The sequence below is a fragment of the Phyllobates terribilis genome, unplaced genomic scaffold, assembly GCF_046119375.1.
Source record: "Phyllobates terribilis strain yellow unplaced genomic scaffold, ASM4611937v1 Scaffold_13__5_contigs__length_258822181, whole genome shotgun sequence".
NCBI lineage: Eukaryota > Metazoa > Chordata > Amphibia > Anura > Dendrobatidae > Phyllobates > Phyllobates terribilis.
In genome coordinates this window covers 212,242,124-212,259,074 of record NW_027362773.1, presented here as the reverse complement: position 1 = coordinate 212,259,074, position 16,951 = coordinate 212,242,124, and the positions used below count along the sequence as shown (strand labels likewise).

At 43.2% G+C, this 16,951-nt stretch overlaps 1 protein-coding gene across 1 annotated transcript; it reads left to right on the top strand.

The window, feature by feature from the left end:
• LOC141174367 (NAD(P)H dehydrogenase [quinone] 1-like) lies at window positions 1-12,879 on the top strand. Its single transcript, XM_073659260.1, has 6 exons — window positions 1-147; window positions 1,147-1,311; window positions 4,895-5,025; window positions 5,286-5,399; window positions 10,552-10,653; window positions 12,315-12,879. The coding sequence occupies exons 1-6, from the start codon at window positions 141-143 to the stop codon at window positions 12,624-12,626; spliced, it is 831 nt and encodes a 276-aa protein (XP_073515361.1). The 5' UTR covers window positions 1-140; the 3' UTR covers window positions 12,627-12,879.
• Window positions 12,880-16,951: the final 4,072 nt, after the last annotated feature.

Sequence of the window (16,951 nt, the reverse complement as noted above, 5' to 3'; positions counted from 1 at the left end):
AAGTCTGTCCACCTACTCTATAAAATCACCGTTTTCTCCCACTGATCTGCAGTTCTAGTGCGCACGTCAATAAGGCGACATCGACTGAGCAAAGGTGAATCCTTCTCTTCTGGTTTGGACGGCGACAGAAAAAGGACGCGATGTCAGGTGAGTCTCTGGTGTGTTCCCCAGGAGGGCGAACCTTGCTCATTTTTATGAAATAAAGTAACATTTTAACATGCCAGGGGTCCTTTAAGAGCAGTTCTGCCCAGTTTTGCATTGTAAGCCTTGCAAGATTGCCGACTGGACGGGTTGTTCATGGGACCATGAACTTGAGGGATCTGAAGAGATCCCTCTAGTACTACAACAGATATTTACATTTGGTGCCCTGGACTCTCTGCTTGTCATTATACATTGCAGACAATGTAAAAGGGCAGAGCTGCAGTGTAAAGCATGGAAAAATGATAGCAGCAGCCTGTCATATAAAAATAATAAATTAGCTGGCTTGTAAAATATTTTATGGCTTCTTCCCATTTAGAATAAATTGGAAAGTCATGATAATAGTCATTGAAGACAAAATATAATTGCTGCGCTCCATTCATCTAGTGATGGCATACAATTTTTTTTCGATTTTTCCCCACTCCCCATCAGAGGAAAAATGCTTTACTATTGTCAGCCTTCAAAGCGAATGACATTGACATCCAAGGGCAGCAACAATGGTTCCATAATAACCATAGACATTGCTTTCTATGATAAGACTTAGATAAGCGTGAAATGGTCATTTCCAGTGCCGCTTATCACACAAGACCAATAGAAGTGGACTTTTGGGGGAAAAAATAGTCCAATCTGTTGGTCCCAATGGCCGGCATTGTATAATTTAATGTATAAGTTTATGGTTAGTATTATATATACTAAATCTATCCAGGATGTTATTGGGGGTTAACTTCTATACATTTGCACTTCATTGTTTTATTTTTTAATGGTAACTTTCACCTTGAGATCATTTTACACTATGTATTAGAGAATTGCTCAAACAGCAATTCCCTAACATGTTGTTACTATTCGATTGGCAACATATTAGAGATTTGTTAGTCAAACAATTCTAAATATGTGTCCTGGAAAGAGAGTCAAAACTTAAAAATTATTTGTGTGTTCTGCTTGTTATAGGTAAAACCGCACTGATTGTATTAGCTCACCAGGAACGGACATCTTTTAACTATGCCATGAAGGAAGCGACTAAGGCAGCTCTAGAGAAGAATGGATGGACGGTTCTTGTGTCTGATCTTTATGAGATGAAGTTTCACGTTGTTCTGTCACGAGATGATATCACAGGTAAAACTACTAGGCAGCTGTGAAGAATGGCACCAGAGAGATCCCACAGAATCCCACCGCTGACACCACTTGTGGAGGATCCACACCTCGTCACACGACTGACGTCACTATTATTTCAGACGGATCACGTGATGCGGATCCGCACTTTGCACCAATGTAACGTTCCGCACCCCCTCGGGAACACGTAAGGTCAGATTGGTAAAGTTTTACACAGACACCCCCTGTCTGCACGGTTTCAGGAAGGTACCGGGAGTGAGAAGTGGTCTCCCACTCAGTCACTGACGTGGCATCACACTCGCGCACACCCCTGAGAGGCCCCTTCCACTGCCCCCTTGTGAAAGCAGAACCTTATAAGCCCGGTAGAGCTGCCTCCAGTTCCTATTTGATATAAGCCCCGGTCCGTTAACGGGAATTATACCAGGCCAGAAACCAGCCCCGGAAGCATGAGAATTGAACCGAACAACGGACGTGTGGATTGAGGTAAAAGAGCAGCCCAAGGTTAAATTATATATTTAATCACCTTAAGGGTACACTAGACAATACACTATATGCAGTGGGTATGAAAAGAATTCAGACTCCTTTAAATTTTTCACTCTTTGTCTCATTGCAGCCATTTGGTAAATTCTAAAAAGTTCATTTTTTTTTTCTCATTAAAGTGCACTCTGCTCCCCATCTTGACTGAAAAATAAAATAGAAATATTTGCAAATTTATTAAAAAAAACAAACTGAAATATCACATGGTCATAAGTATTCAGACCCTTTGCTCAGTATTGAGTAGAAGCACCCTTTTGATCTAGTACAGCCATGAGTCTTCTTGGGAATGATGCAACAAGTTTTTCACACCTGGATTTGGGGATCCTCTCCAGTTCCGTCAGGTTGGATAGTGAACGTTGGTGGACGGCCATTTTCAGGTCTCTCCAGAGATGCTCAATTGGGTTTAGGTCAGGGCTCTGGCTGGGCCAGTCAAGAATGGTCACAGAGTTGTTCTGACGCCACTCCTTTGTTATTTTAGCTGTGTGCTTAGGGTCATTGTCTTGTTGGAAGGTGCTCTGGGCCTCAAGTCTGAGGCCCAGAGCACTCTGGTAGAGGTTTTCATCCAGGATATCTCTTTACTTGGCCGAATTCATGTTTCCTTCAATTGCAACCAGTCGTCCTGTCCCTGCAGCTGAAAAACACTCCCATAGCATGATGCTGCCACCACCATGTTTCACTGTTGGGATTGTATTGGGCAGGTGATGAGCAGTGCCTGGTTTTCTCCACACATACCGCTTAGAATTATCACCAAAAAGTTCTATCTTCGTCTCATTAGACCAGAGAATCGTATTTCTCATAGTCTGGGAGTCCTTCATATGTTTTTGAGCAAACTCTATGCGGGCTTTCATATGTCTTGCACTGAGGAGAGGCTTCCGTCGGGCCACTGTGCCATAAAGGCCCGACTGGTGGAGGGCTGCAGTGATAGTTGACTTTGTGGAACTTTGTCCCATCTCCCTACTGCATCTCTGGAGCTCAGCCACAGTGATCTTGGGTTTCTTCTTTACCTCTCTCACCAAGGCTCTTCTCCCATGATTGCTCAGTTTGGCTGGACGGCCAGGTCTAGGAAGACTTCTGGTGGTTCCAAACTTCTTCCATTTAAGGATTATGGAGGCCACTTTGCTCTTAGGAACATTGAGTAACGCAGAAATTATTTTGTAACCTTGGCCAGATCTATGCCTTGCCACAATTGTCTTTGAGCTCCTTGAGCAGTTCCTTTGAGCTCATGATTCTAATTTGGTCTGAAATGCGCTGTGAGCTGTGAGGTCTTATATAGACAGGTGTGTGCCTTTCCAAATCAAGTCCTATCAGTTTCATTAAACATAGCTGGACTCCAATAAAGGAGTAGAACCATCTCAAGGAGGATCACAAGGAAATGGACAGCATGTGACTTAAATATGAGTGTCTGAATACTTATGACCATGTAATATTTCAGTTTTTCTTTTTTTAATACATTTGCAAAAAATTCTACATTTCTGTTTTTTTTCAGTCAAGATGGGGAGCAGAGTGTACTTTAATGAGAAAAATAAATAAATTTTTAGAATTTACCAAATGGCTGCAATGAAACACAGAGTGAAAAATTTAAAGGGGTCTGAATACTTTCCCTACCCACTGTACATAAGGATTATACATACATAATGGTCAGAGATGCAAAGACAATAGAAGTGGTAGAAAAGTATGCAAATATTAAGTCAGCTACTAGTCAGATGAAAGGCCTGGCTTGCGGAGGAGGGGCTGCCACATGGGAGGCTTGTGGTCCCCTCTGTTGCGTGACCTCTACCACACGATGTGTCGTCGCAACCTCCCAGAGAAAAAGCAATAGGCCAAGAGCTGCAGGAGCTTTTAACCCCTCTGGGTCACCCCCATCCTGCCCCTCTGGGCTGGACCTAAATCTCCAACCTGGCCTCAAGCAGCTAGAAATTCTAGAAACTAAGATGGGTCATAACTCTTTAATGGATGGTCCTAGGGATCAGTTCTGGTGTCATTGGATCCAACTGAGCTTCTGCTACGGGTGGAGACTAAACTCAGTGGCTCTAGGGGTTTCCAAATGGCTGTGCTGTGTATCTACCTATCCTTATGTACTAGACTGGGTCGAGACCAAGGTGGACATTTGCCATGTCCTCGGGTTTTCAGAAATCTATTCAAGGTATGGCTAGGACGTATAGTATTTCCATAACTCAATATGGAATTCCTATCTGTCTAACTAAAGGAAAAGCACATGGCAACAGGCCCTTTGTTCTGAGTTGAACTGAAGAGAGGTGTGATATTTGTCATCCATAGTCTCTTGACCCCCCCCCCTGCAGCTGCTTTGTGTCCTATTACAACTGCACGCTAAAGGGAGCTTTATAATCCTCTGCAACATAGGATACAATGATTGACATGGAATTATATCTCCAATATTCTTCACAGCAGCACATAAAGGGGACCTGTCACTTGCCATAAATATTTAATTTTATGTTATCTAAATGACACTGTTCTTCTGAATCCGACCTTGTTTTCCTTTACTTCCTGTATCTCTCCATTCCTGACATATGGTCCCTTCTTCTCTGAAGATAAATCAAGTTATTTTATCTAAGTGGGCGTGGTCATATATTCTTCCTTGTGGGCGTCGTCTTCATGACCACGCCCATTTAGCTAGGAAGCCTAAATTTAGATACTGAGAAGAAGGGCCATATCTCCGGAACGGAGAGGCGTAGGAACAAAAGAAAAACAGCGCCGGACTCAGGAGAAAAGCGGCATTTACACCAGTTAAAAAAATTAAACAATTATAGCAAGTGGTAGCTCCTCTTAAAAGGATTGTCCTGGATAAGAAAAAGTGATCTGTTTCCAGAAACCACGCCACTGTTGTACATAGATAATGTTGGGAAATGTAGATCATTCCCATATCCCAAGACTGTGCCTCATAGAAAACTAGGGACTCTCTGGCTGGCATGTTGGGAATTGTAGTTCTACAATAGCTAGATAGATATAGATTGGCGGCTACTCTTACAATCCATACATTTCTGCAGTAATGTGATATACGTCTAATATAACCAATTCTGCTATAATACAGGTAGCCCTAAGGAGCCGAATAATTTCAAATATGGTGCGGAGACTCTGATCGCGTGGCAGGAGGGACGCCTCGCCAATGACATAAAGGAAGAGCAGAAGAAGGTGGAGAAAGCTGATCTTGTGATCTTTCAGGTAAGTGTAATAAACCCAAAATATGAGTCTGGAGGCTCCAACCTATGTCACCCCGAGGGTCCTATAAAAAATAGTAAGAAAAAAAAATGTATATTGAACAATACACCTTTAAATCCCTGTTTTAAACCTATTTCATGGCCTGATGGGTGATACATATTATTAGTCTTCTCTTTTTGGTATTTTGGGGTCTCCATCATAGACAGAAGGGGGCTGGCTTTGCCTTGAATTTAAAGTGACATTTATTTATTTTTGTTTCCCAGTTCCCCTTGTACTGGTTCGGGATGCCCGCCCTAATGAAGGGTTGGGTGGAGCGAGTCTTATCTATAGGGTTTGCATACAGCTACCAAACAATGTATTCTGAAGGACCATTCAAGGTAAACCGACCTCATTGACTTTTATATCTGAGCCGTCATACACAAGCATTGCCTGAGTACAAAATACATCTGCTATATAGTGTGAAAGTCCTTATCCCCTTAAATGGAGTGTGTCAGCACAAAATGACTGTTCAAACCAAGCACAACACCTTGTAGAGGACATATCCCTAAAATAAAAAAATGTACATTTAGGACTCAAGTTACCATTTTATTTTTTTTTTCTAACATGATGACTTTTCTTTTTTGTCTTACATTGTTCGTTGTTTTTTTGTTGTTTTTTTGTTTATTTGTTGTGCCAAGTTCTTCAAAATGGCAAAAGCGAATTGAGGAATCAAAGATGCTCTTTTTTTTTTAGCTTTTCAGCTTTTTTTGTGCAGCTTGTAAGAGCCCAAAATGTAGCACCATCCTTTAATATGTCTCACTTTGGTCTGAAACTGCTCAAAAATAAAATTAGAATTATGTTTGTTCAACTGCTAAAAATGTTGGTAAATTTCGAAAAGTCGTCTGAAATAGGAAAACCATGTCCAAATTGTTTGAAAAAAAAAACAGACAAAACCGACTAGTTAACTTAAAAAAAGGGCAAAAATTATATAATGAATAAAGCGCAAGCATAAACGTCATTGTTAGAACCATTTTTACTCCAGAAAAAAAAAGGCGCAAAGACATTGATGAATCCAAATTCATCCAATTTTTCAGAAGTTGTTTTTTATTCATATATGCTAATAAGCGGCTCAGTGCACCCTGGGCGTGGCCAGCAGTTCAGCTCACCTTCCCATCTACTTATTTTCCAGTCACCTCTCCCCTTCTGTGGCTTCTATGAGGCTAGAGCTGTCAATCAAAGAAGATTTCCATATGTTGGCCCCAATTCATCATTGCTGTTTCTCCACTTTTCTGGAGTAATTTGCCTTTTTTTAGTGGATTAGTTATTTATGGCCAATTCTCTATATGTTTTGCACCACAATTTATTTACAGTACAGACCAAAAGTTTGGACACACCTTCTCATTTAAAGATTTTTCTGTATTTTCATGAATATGAAAATTGTACATTCACACTGAAGGCATCAAAACTATGAATTAACACATGTGGAATTATATACTTAACAAAAAAGTGTGAAACAACTGAAAATATGTCTTATATTCTAGGTTCTGCAAAGTAGCCACCTTTTGCTTTGATGACTGCTTTGCACACTCTTGGCATTCTCTTGATGAGCTTCAAGAGGTAGTCACCGGAAATGGTCTTCCAACAATCTTGAAGGAGTTCCCAGAGATGCTTAGCACTTGTTGGCCCTTTTGCCTTCACTCTGCGGTCCAGCTCACCCCAAACCATCTCGATTGGGTTCCGGTCTGGTGACTGTGGAGGCCAGGTCATCTGGCGTAGCACCCCATCACTCTCCTTGGTCAAATAGCCCTTACACAGCCTGAAGGTGTGTTTGGGGTCATTGTCCTGTTGAAAAATAAATGATGGTCCAACTAAACGCAAACCGGATGGAATAGCATGCCGCTGCAAGATGCTGTGGTAGCCATGCTGGTTCAGTATGCCTTAGATTTTGAATAAATCCCCAACAGTGTCACCAGCAAAGCACCCCCACACCATCACACCTCCTCCTCCATGCTTCACGGTGGGAACCAGGCATGTAAAGTCCATCCGTTCACCTTTTCTGCGTCGCACAAACACACAGTGGTTGGAACCAAAGATCTCAAATTTGGACTCATCAGACCAAAGCACAGATTTCCACTGGTCTAATATCCATTTCTTGTGTTCTTTAGCCCAAACAAGTCTCTTCTGCTTGTTGCCTGTCCTTAGCAGTGGTTTCCTAGCAGCTATTTTACCATGAAGTATTTGGAGTTTCTGCTGCCCTAGGCACTGTCAGTGGTGCCCCCCCAGTCACCTGCTGCCCGCTGGCTGTACTGTCTATGCACAGCACAGAACACAGTACCGGCGGCAGCTGCTGACTGCGCGTCTGCGCCTAAACTATGATCCTGCCGCCCGCCTCATCGCCTGCCGCCCGCCATCATCAATTATGCTGCAGAGCAGACTGTCTGCAGAAGCGGCAGCTCCTCAGCCAGCATCATGCACCGGCACCACGGCCCGGGTGGCCGTGTCAGCGCAATGGCACATCACGGCAGGACACAATTACCGGCGCTGCCTGCTGAGATGAGTCGCCGCCAGCGATGGGCTGCCCGGGCCTCCGCGGGAACTTCAAGTGCCCAGGCTCCTTCTCTTCTTTCCAGATCGCAGCAGCAGAGCAGACTAGAGAGGTGAGGTGGGTGGGCGTGACCGGAGGGCGAGAGGGCGCGATCAGGGGTGGATTAAGAGTAGCAAGGGCCCCGGGCAGTTTAGAAGGCGCGGGCCCCCCCCCCACACACACACACCTGATGTATCACATGTCACGTGATCCCCTGTGATAGATCATGTGATAATTCACGTGAAATTAATTCGGCACAATATTAATTATAATAATTTTTTTTAGGCTGTGTGCCCATTATGCGTTTTTTAAGCAATTCCACTGCAGAAACGCTTAAAAAACGCTTGGTAGAAGGTCTGCCATGTTCCCCAATGATAATCCGCATGTGCTGTGCACATGCTGCGGAAATTTCTGCAGCGGATTATCATTGTGGAAAAATCCACAACACTACCAATTATTTTGCGGAAGCTCTGCGTTTTCGCTGCCATTGACTTGCATTGTAACGCATGTAATACGCATCACTGCATCTGTACATGCGGATTCCATGCTTTTCAATGTGCGGATGGTACCCGGGTTTGGAGAAGAGGAGACTCTCCTCCAGACCTGGGTACCATAGTACCTGTAAAAAAAAAGAATAAAATAAAAAATAAATATCATACTTACCTTCTGATGGCCCCCGGTGTCCTTATCCGATCCGTCCTGGCTTGCCGGCAGCTCACGATGGTCTGAAAAGGATCTGCCGTGACGTCATTTAGTCATGTGATGGGTCACGCGACCGCTGACGTCGGCAGGCCATCAGAAGGTAATTATATATTTATTTTTTATTTTTTACCATTCTTTTACGTTCACACTATATAAATCCATGCCAGTTGCATGGATTTATATAGTGTGACCAAGTTGTCAAGCACTTTCCAAGTGATGCTAAAATCGCTTGTCAACCCACATGCGGAATTGCAAGTGAAGAACGCTTCACATCCGCATGTCCCTGGCAGGAAAAACGCATGTAAAATCCGCATGCGTTTTTTCTGCCAGGGAGATGTAGAAACGCTCAAAAAAAATCCGAAGCATTTCTGCATCATGGGCACATAGCCTTACATTAATTGTATGACTCAATATTGAGCACACGTAGCCATCTATACACGGCGGGAGGCCGCACGGTGCCATCTATACACAGCGGGAGGCCGCACGGCGCCATCTGTACACAGCAGGAGGTCGCACGGCGCCATCTACACACAGCAGGAGGCCACATGTAGCCATCTATACACAGCGGGAGGCCACACGTAGCCATCTATAGACAGCAGGAGGCCGCACGTAGCCATCTATACACAGCAGGAGGCCGCACAGCGCCATCTATACACAGCAGGAGGTTGCACAGCGCCATCTATACACAGCAGGAGGCCGCACAGCGCCATCTATACACAGCGGGAGGCCGCACGGCGCCCCCCCAGAGAGAGCGGGAGGCCGTACGCTGCTGGGGGAGCGGTCCGGGGGCCCCCCCGCCACTGTCTGCCAGTATGTGCCGCACATATAATGAGGGCAATCCAGCCATAGACACCCAGGATGGCCCTCATTATAATCCGCCTATGGGCGCGATGACCGGGGGTGGGGGGGAGGACCCACCCGGCCGGCTCGGGGCACGAACCAAAAAAAAAAAACACGCTCAGGCGCCGCCCTCCCTAAATTCCGGTGCCCTAGGCACGTGCCTACAAGTGCCTATGGGCAAATACGGCCCTGCATGAAGGTCTGCTGCACAAAGTCTCCTCTTAACAGTTGTTGAAGAGATGTGTCTGCTGCTAGAACTCTGTGTGGCATTGGCCTGGTCTCTAATCTGAGCTGCTGTTAACCTGCGATTTCTGAGGCTGGTGACTCGGATAAACTTATCCTCAGAAGCAGAGGTGACTCTTGGTCTTCCTTTCCTGGGGCGGTCCTCATGTGAGCCAGTTTCTTTGTAACACTTGATGGTTTTTGCAACTGCACTTGGGGACACGTTCAAAGTTTTCCAAATTTTTCAGACTGACTGACCTTCATTTCTTAAAGTAATGATGGCCACTCGTTTTTCTTTACTTAGCGGCTTTTTTCTTGCCATAATACAAATTCTAACAGGCTATTCAATAGGACTATCAGCTGTGTATGCACCTGACTTCTGCACAACACAACTGATGGTCCCAACCCCATTTATAAGGCAAGAAATCCCACTTATTAAACCTGACAGGGCGCACCTGTGAAGTGAAAACCATTTCCGGTGACTACCTCTTGAAGCTCATCAAGAGAATGCCAAGAGTGTGCAAAGCAGTCATCAAAGCAAAAGGTGGCTACTTTGAAGAACCTAGAATATAAGACATATTTTCAGTTGTTTCACACTTTTTTGTTAAGTATATAATTCCACACGTGTTAATTCATAGTTTTGATTCCTTCAGTGTGAATGTACAATTTTAATAGTCATGAAAATACAGAAAAATCTTTAAATGAGAAGGTGTGTCCAAACTTTTGGTCTGTACTCTATTTTTTTTTTTTTCTGACAACTTTGCTTATCCAGATCTTATGTCACTCTTTTTGCTGAATCTTACTCTAGTTTACCCCTGGAATAGAGGTTTTTTTAAAATTTTATGCTATTTTTTTTTCTTTTGTAGACAAACGTGCCACTTTATTTAAAGGATTTGCAACTTTTGGTGTTCAAAAAAAAAAAACAATTAAAAAGAAAAGGATCATATTTCATTTTGCACCAAATTCTAGAGCTGCATGCGTGTTTTTTAAAGAATTTGTTGCAAAAAAAAAACAGCGAATACCACTGGGTAGAAAAAAAGATAAATACTTTGATAAATTGTAAATGATGGATTGGGCCCTATGTTGAATATTAGATTTTCTGGATTATCAGATGCCATGGACATCTCTTCTTATAGCTGTGATATCAGATTCTAGGGGGAAATCTTAAGGAATTTGATTTAATTTAACTTTTTTTTTTTAAGAATAAGAAAGCCATGTTATCCTTCACTACTGGGGGCCCCGGGTCAATGTCGTCAGCCAGCGGCATTAATGGAGACATCAATGTTTTCCTGTGGCCTTTGCAGGTAAGTTATCAGTGGTGTTTGCCCCTTTTTATGTTCAGTGGTCACAAGGATGGCACAGCCTGCAAATACAAGACCCACTAAGGGTTACATTAGGAATAGAGAGCAGAAGAGCTTGCAATTAACTAGAGGAGGTATCACCAACCACTTGTGGTTCCCAGGCATCATTAATGTAACTCTCCATATGAATGACATGTAGGAAGGAGGAATATTCTATAATTACCCTTCTGCCTGTGTGATCTGCACCAGTATACATGCAAACAGTGAATACATGCAACCAGTGATGTAACTAGAGTCCGATGGGCCCTGGTGCAAAATTTGGACCTGAGCCCCCATCTGCATGTTGGTCCCTTGTAACATTCTAGAATCTATAAAAAAAAACATGTGTATTTACCACCCATGTAATAATGTCCCCCATCCAGTTTCCTTCTTGTAATAATGTCCCTTGTCTTGGTGATTTCTTATAATAATTTCCCCCATCCTGGCCACTTCCTGAATTAATGTTCGCCATCCTTGGCCCCTTCCTGTAAAAATGCCCTGCATTCTGGGCTCCTTCCTGGACTAATGTCCATCATCCTGGGCCATTTCCTGGTATGAAGGCTTCCATTCTGGCCCCTTCCATGGTATAATGTCCCCCATCCTTGGCCCCTTCCAGTAATAATGTCCCCCCTCCTAACTCCTTCCAGTAATAATGTTCCCTTCCTAGCTCCTTCCTGTAACAATGTCCGCTTCATCCTGGGTCGCTTCCAGTAATAATGTCCCTCATTCATTTCCAGCATATTTTAAAAAGAAATAAACCTTTCCCGACTCCCACGATGTGTGACGTCCTGTTCTATAACCGATGCAGAAACCGGCAGCTGACTTTTGCATGTCGGCACAGTCAGTGCATGATGTCACTGCCATGTGCCGCACATGATGGTCAAGCTGACATCAGCTGCCGGCCTCTGGTTGGCCTGCCGCGTGGATTGCAGTGCAGGGAACCGACAAGTGAATGTAGTCGTGAATAAAGCCCCCTATGGTACTACAACTGCGACAAGCAAGTTGTAAAGAAAAATCTGATTTATCCTCTGACAAAGCCGCCATCTAGCCCCAGCCTATAGGTGACCATGTAGCGTAGACGCTGCGTTTTTTTGTCCTTCAGTAAATCCACCGCGTTTAGCAGTTCAAGCAAACTGGATGTGAGTTCATGAAAACTTGAGTGATACTGTTGAATTATGTGTTTTTTGGTTGTTTTTCTTTTCTGAAAAAAATACATGTAAAAAAACCTCTTGCATTTTTTAGGTACAGATTCCCAGAAACACTGCTTCAAATAGGCACAAAAAAATGAATATAAAAATGTAAAGGAAAAAAAAAACACGTCAAGAACCCAATAATCAACGCACACTGCTGTTGCATGTTTTTCAAAAAAAATGCAGCTGAAAAAAAACAGTGTTTCTGTAGTCGGAAACATTGTCTGCACTAAAATGTGCATTGATTTAACTTTTTATGCATTTTTAGTGTTGATTTGTTGGACTGTTTTTTATTTTTTTTTATTTTACATTTTTAAGTGCAGAAACGCTTAGTTAAAAAATGCAATTGCAATTTCACATGTGTTTTTTTTAAAAGGGTTTTACACTTTTAAAAAAAGGGAAAGAAGTTCAGTTTGGTTCTTTTTGTTTTTGTAGAATGGAATTTTGAATTTCTGTGGATTTAAAGTCCTGGAGCCTCAGATCTCGTTCGCTGTGGCGCACATATCTCAGGAAGCTCGCGTGGAGATACTTAAGAACTGGGAGAAGCGATTGGAGACTATTTGGGATGAAAAGCCCCTCAGGTACCTTCCCATTCAGGACTTTGAGGGGATGTCTGGTGGATTTGTGCTGAAGAAGGAAGTGGTGGAGGCCAGATCTGATGAGAAGTATAGTCCGACTGTGGGGCAACACCTGGGCAAACCTCTGCCACCTGACAGCCAGGTGAAGGCTGATGGTGCCAGATTATGAAAGACTGCCTGTAAAGTGGAATGCTGTGATTAATCCACGCCAAGATCTTGTCATTGTGACACAGTGCAAAGTATCATCAGAGGGTCAATTTGGAGCACAAAGTACCAGGCGACAGCTGTTCTCTCTCACCATGTATGTATGTATGTATGTGTGTGTGTGTGTATATATATATATACTCCTTATATGTTACATTATTGAAATAATCTGTAAAGCATTTTACTATTGTATGACATTAAAATTTGTATCAATTTTATTGTGTTGTGCGCATCTGATCAATCCCATTCTTCCAGTGACAGCTCTATATTTCTATGGCACCGCTTATCTCCCCTACTAATTAAAAAGTGTGGCAAACCTAAACGGGAGTGGAGGAAACCACCATTGATCCAACTTATAAAAAAACTTGTGTGTTTTATTTTCCTTTTTTCAAAACTTTGCTTAAAATGATCTGATAAAAAAAATGACAACAAATGTTGGCACAAATTCAAACGCAAATGGATGACTAATCATAAAAAAGGGAAAGGCAAGATCACCGCGCTGATATTATCCAAGGTACACCGGGACATTGATAAGTGGATGCCAAATCCTGCCTTTGAGTAGCAGAGGAAAAAAGGAAAGTGGCACAACCATCCATACGATAAAGGAGTCTATATTTTAGAATCCTGAAATTTTTTTTAAAAACTGATGGATCCATCATGGATCATAACCCTGACGCATTTCTTTTAAATCCACATTATCCAAATGCTTAGATATTATTGGGGCTTTTGAATGTTAAGACAAAAAAATATCTGTTACCTGATCACCCGGCTATTCCGATATTCAATGGGTTGCCCAAGACTCATAAACAAATTTTCTCCCTCCACCATTATTATTATTAATGGTTGATCTCGAGCCATGGCAACTTGGTGGATGATCTATAGGAAGATCAATCTTGTGTAAGCCAATATAAGTCCACCAGGGTCTTCTCCGCCATTTTTTTTATTATATCAAGCCTTCGGGTTGCTGGTCTTTCTCTTCTCCTTGTTCCTTATATTCTTCCGACCATGATGTCCTTCTCCAGTGATCGCTCTCTTCTTATGATGTGTTCAAAGTAGACAAGTCGTAGCTTTTTGATCATTGCTTCTAGTGACATGTCTGGCTGGATTTGTTCCAAAATTTATTTGTTTGCTCTTCTTGTCACCCATGGTATTGATTAGTAGACAGACATATAGACATTAGTAGTGTTGAGCGATACCTTCCGATATCAGGAAATATCATATCGGATTGGATCGGACCGATACCCAAAAAGTATCGGATATCGCCGATTCCGATACCGGAAACCAATGCAAGTCAATGGGACAGAAATATCGGAATGAAAATAAACCCTTTCTTTCCTTGTAGGTTAATTCTACATGAAGTAAAATAACTAAGAATAATGTAGAATGTATTACATGAAAAGCCGGCAATTCATCAGCGGCATACACCGGTACCCGACAATTTACAACAGAAAGAATAGAACAACACACATAGATTAGATAGATAGAAACATGTCAGTCACATATATATGAAGTACAGTGACAGTGTTGCTTACTGTACTTGTCATTTAGTGTAAAGGATTTATTAAAAAAAATAATAGTGTTTTCATGCACCGTCTCTTTAAAAAAGCCGGCCGGCAATTCAGCAGCGGTACCCGACAATTTACAACAGAAAGAATAGAGCATCACACATACATTAGATAGATAGAAACATGTCAGTCACATATATATGAAGTACAGTGACAGTGTTGATTACTGTACTTGTCATTTAGTGTAAAGGATTTATAAAAAAATATAATAGTGTTTTCATGCACCGTCTCTTTAAAAAAGCCGGCCGGCAATTCAGCAGCGGTACCCGACAATTTAGAATAGAAGGAATAGAGAATCACACAAAGATTAGATAGATAGAAACATGTCAGTCACATATATATGAAGTACAGTGACAGTGTTGATTACTGTACTTGTCATTTAGTGTTAAAATAAAGGATTTATTTAAAAAAAAATTGGCGTAGGGTTCCCCGTAATTTTAGGCTCTAGCGGAGGTTAAGCAGACGGCTGGGGCAGATGTTTGAAGCCTGGGAAGGGGGTAATACCCACGGAGCTTCCCAGGCTACTAATATCAGCCCCCAGCGGAATACCTAGCCATTAAAATGGGGGACCCCCCCAAAAAAATGACGTGGGGTCCCCCCTAATTTAATAGCTAGCAAAGGCTAGGCAGACAGCTGGGGGTTGATATTAATAGCCCAGGAAGGGTGCCATGAATATTGGCCCCCTCCCAGGCTAGAAACACCAGCCGTTAGCCGCCCCAGAAATGGCGCATCCATAGGATGCGCCAATTCTGGCACTTAGCCTCGCTCTTCCCACTGCCCTGTAGCGGTGGCAGTGGGGTAATAGGGCAGGGGTTGATGTCAGCTTATAATGCCAGCTGACATCAAGCCCAGGTTAGTAATGGAGAGGCGTATATAAGACACCCCCATTACTAACCCCATAGTCAAAGTTAAAAAAAAACCACAAACACCCAGAATAAAATCCTTTAATTGAAATAAACACACAATTCTTTATTGTTCTAAATTAAACCATACTTACCATCACGCCCATTCCAGCTGAAGCCAACGATCTCCTGCAATAAAAGAAAAATAATAAAGCAACCACATCCTTACCTTTCCATGGTTCCCACGACGGCTCCAGCTCTGCTACATCGAGATGACAGGCTGGACCACAGCAGAACGCTGCCATCCAGCCTGTCATCCCACACACACTGAGAAGCGCAGGCTTGCTTGCGCTCCTCAGTGTCTCTCTGTGACGGCATCCAGATGAGCCGAGGTCATGTCCAATGAACTTGGCTCACCTCATGCACGTCACTGACAGCGTGGGAAAATTCTCCTGCACTCAGCGCTTCAGCGTGAGAATTTTCCCACGCTGTCAGTGACGTGCATGAGGTGAGTTCATGTCCAATTAATTCAGCTGACCTCATGCACGTCACTGACAGCGTGGGAGAATTCTCACGCTGAAGCGCTGAGTGCAGGAGAATTTTCCCACGCTGTCAGTGACATGCATGAGGTGAGCCGAGTTCATTGGACATGACCTCGGCTCATCTGGATGCCGTCACAGCGAGACACTGAGGAGCGCAAGCATGCCTGCGCTTCTCAGTGTGTGCGGGATGACAGGCTGGATGGCAGCGTTCTGCTGCGGTCCAGCCTGTCATCTCGATGTAGCAGAGCTGGAACCGTCGTGGGAACCATGGAAAGGTAAGGATGAGGTTGCTTTATTATTTTTCTTTTATTGCAGGAGATCGTTGGCTTCAGCTGGAATGGGCGTGATGGTAAGTATAGTTTAATTTAGAACAATAAAGAATTGTGTGTTTATTTCAATTAAAGGACTTTATTCTGGGTGTTGTGTTTTTTTTAAATACTTTACTAGAAATTCATGGTGGTCATGTCTAATATTGGCGTGACTCCATGAATTTCGGGCTTAGGGCCAGCTGATAATGCCAAGCTGGCCCTAACCCCTTTATTACCCAGTGAGCCACCGCACAAGGGCCCTGGATGAGTTGGGTACAGCGCCAGAAGATGGCGCTTCTATGAACGCGCCATTTTCCGGGGTGGCTGCGGGCTGCAATTTGCAGCGCGGGTGGCCCAGAAAGCTTGGGCCTCCCAGCGCTGCGAATTCCAGCCCCCAGCTGCCTAGTTGTACCTGGCTGGACACTAAAACAGGGCGAAGCCCCACGTCAATTTTTTTAATTATTTCATGAAATAATTTAAAAAAAAAGGGCTTCCCTATATTGTTGTGTCCGGCCAGGTACAGGTACAAATAGGCAGTTGGTGGTTGGGGGCAGCCCGTTCCTGCCTGCTGTACCTGGCTGGACACAAATATAGTGCGAAGCCCCACGTCAAATTTTTTTAAATTATTTAATGAAATAATTTAAAAAAAAAGGGCTTCCCTATATTGTTGTGTCCGGCCAGGTACAAATAGGCAGCTGGGAGTTGGGGGCAGCCCGTTCCTGCCTGCTGTACCTGGCTGGCATACAAAAATATGGCAAAGCCCACGTCAAAATTTTTGGGAAAAATTAATTAAAAAATAAATAATAATTTAGGGACTGCATCTTTATTAACCCCTCAAGTGTCATGTAGTGTTAAAATAAAGGATTTATTAAAAATAAAATTGGCGTGGGATCCCCCATAATTTTAGTCTCTAGCGGAGGTTAAGCAGATGGCTGGGGCAGATGTTTGAAGCCTGGGAAGGGGGTATTACCCACGGAGCTTCCCAGGCTACTAATATCAGCCCCCAGCTGAATACCTACCCTTTACTAGCTAT

Coding starts and splice junctions, on each gene's coding strand:
- LOC141174367 (XM_073659260.1), top strand. Junction 1,312..4,894: donor GTCACGAGATGATATCACAG/GTAAAACTACTA, acceptor GCTATAATACAG/GTAGCCCTAAGGAGCCGAAT. Junction 5,026..5,285: donor CTGATCTTGTGATCTTTCAG/GTAAGTGTAATA, acceptor TTTGTTTCCCAG/TTCCCCTTGTACTGGTTCGG.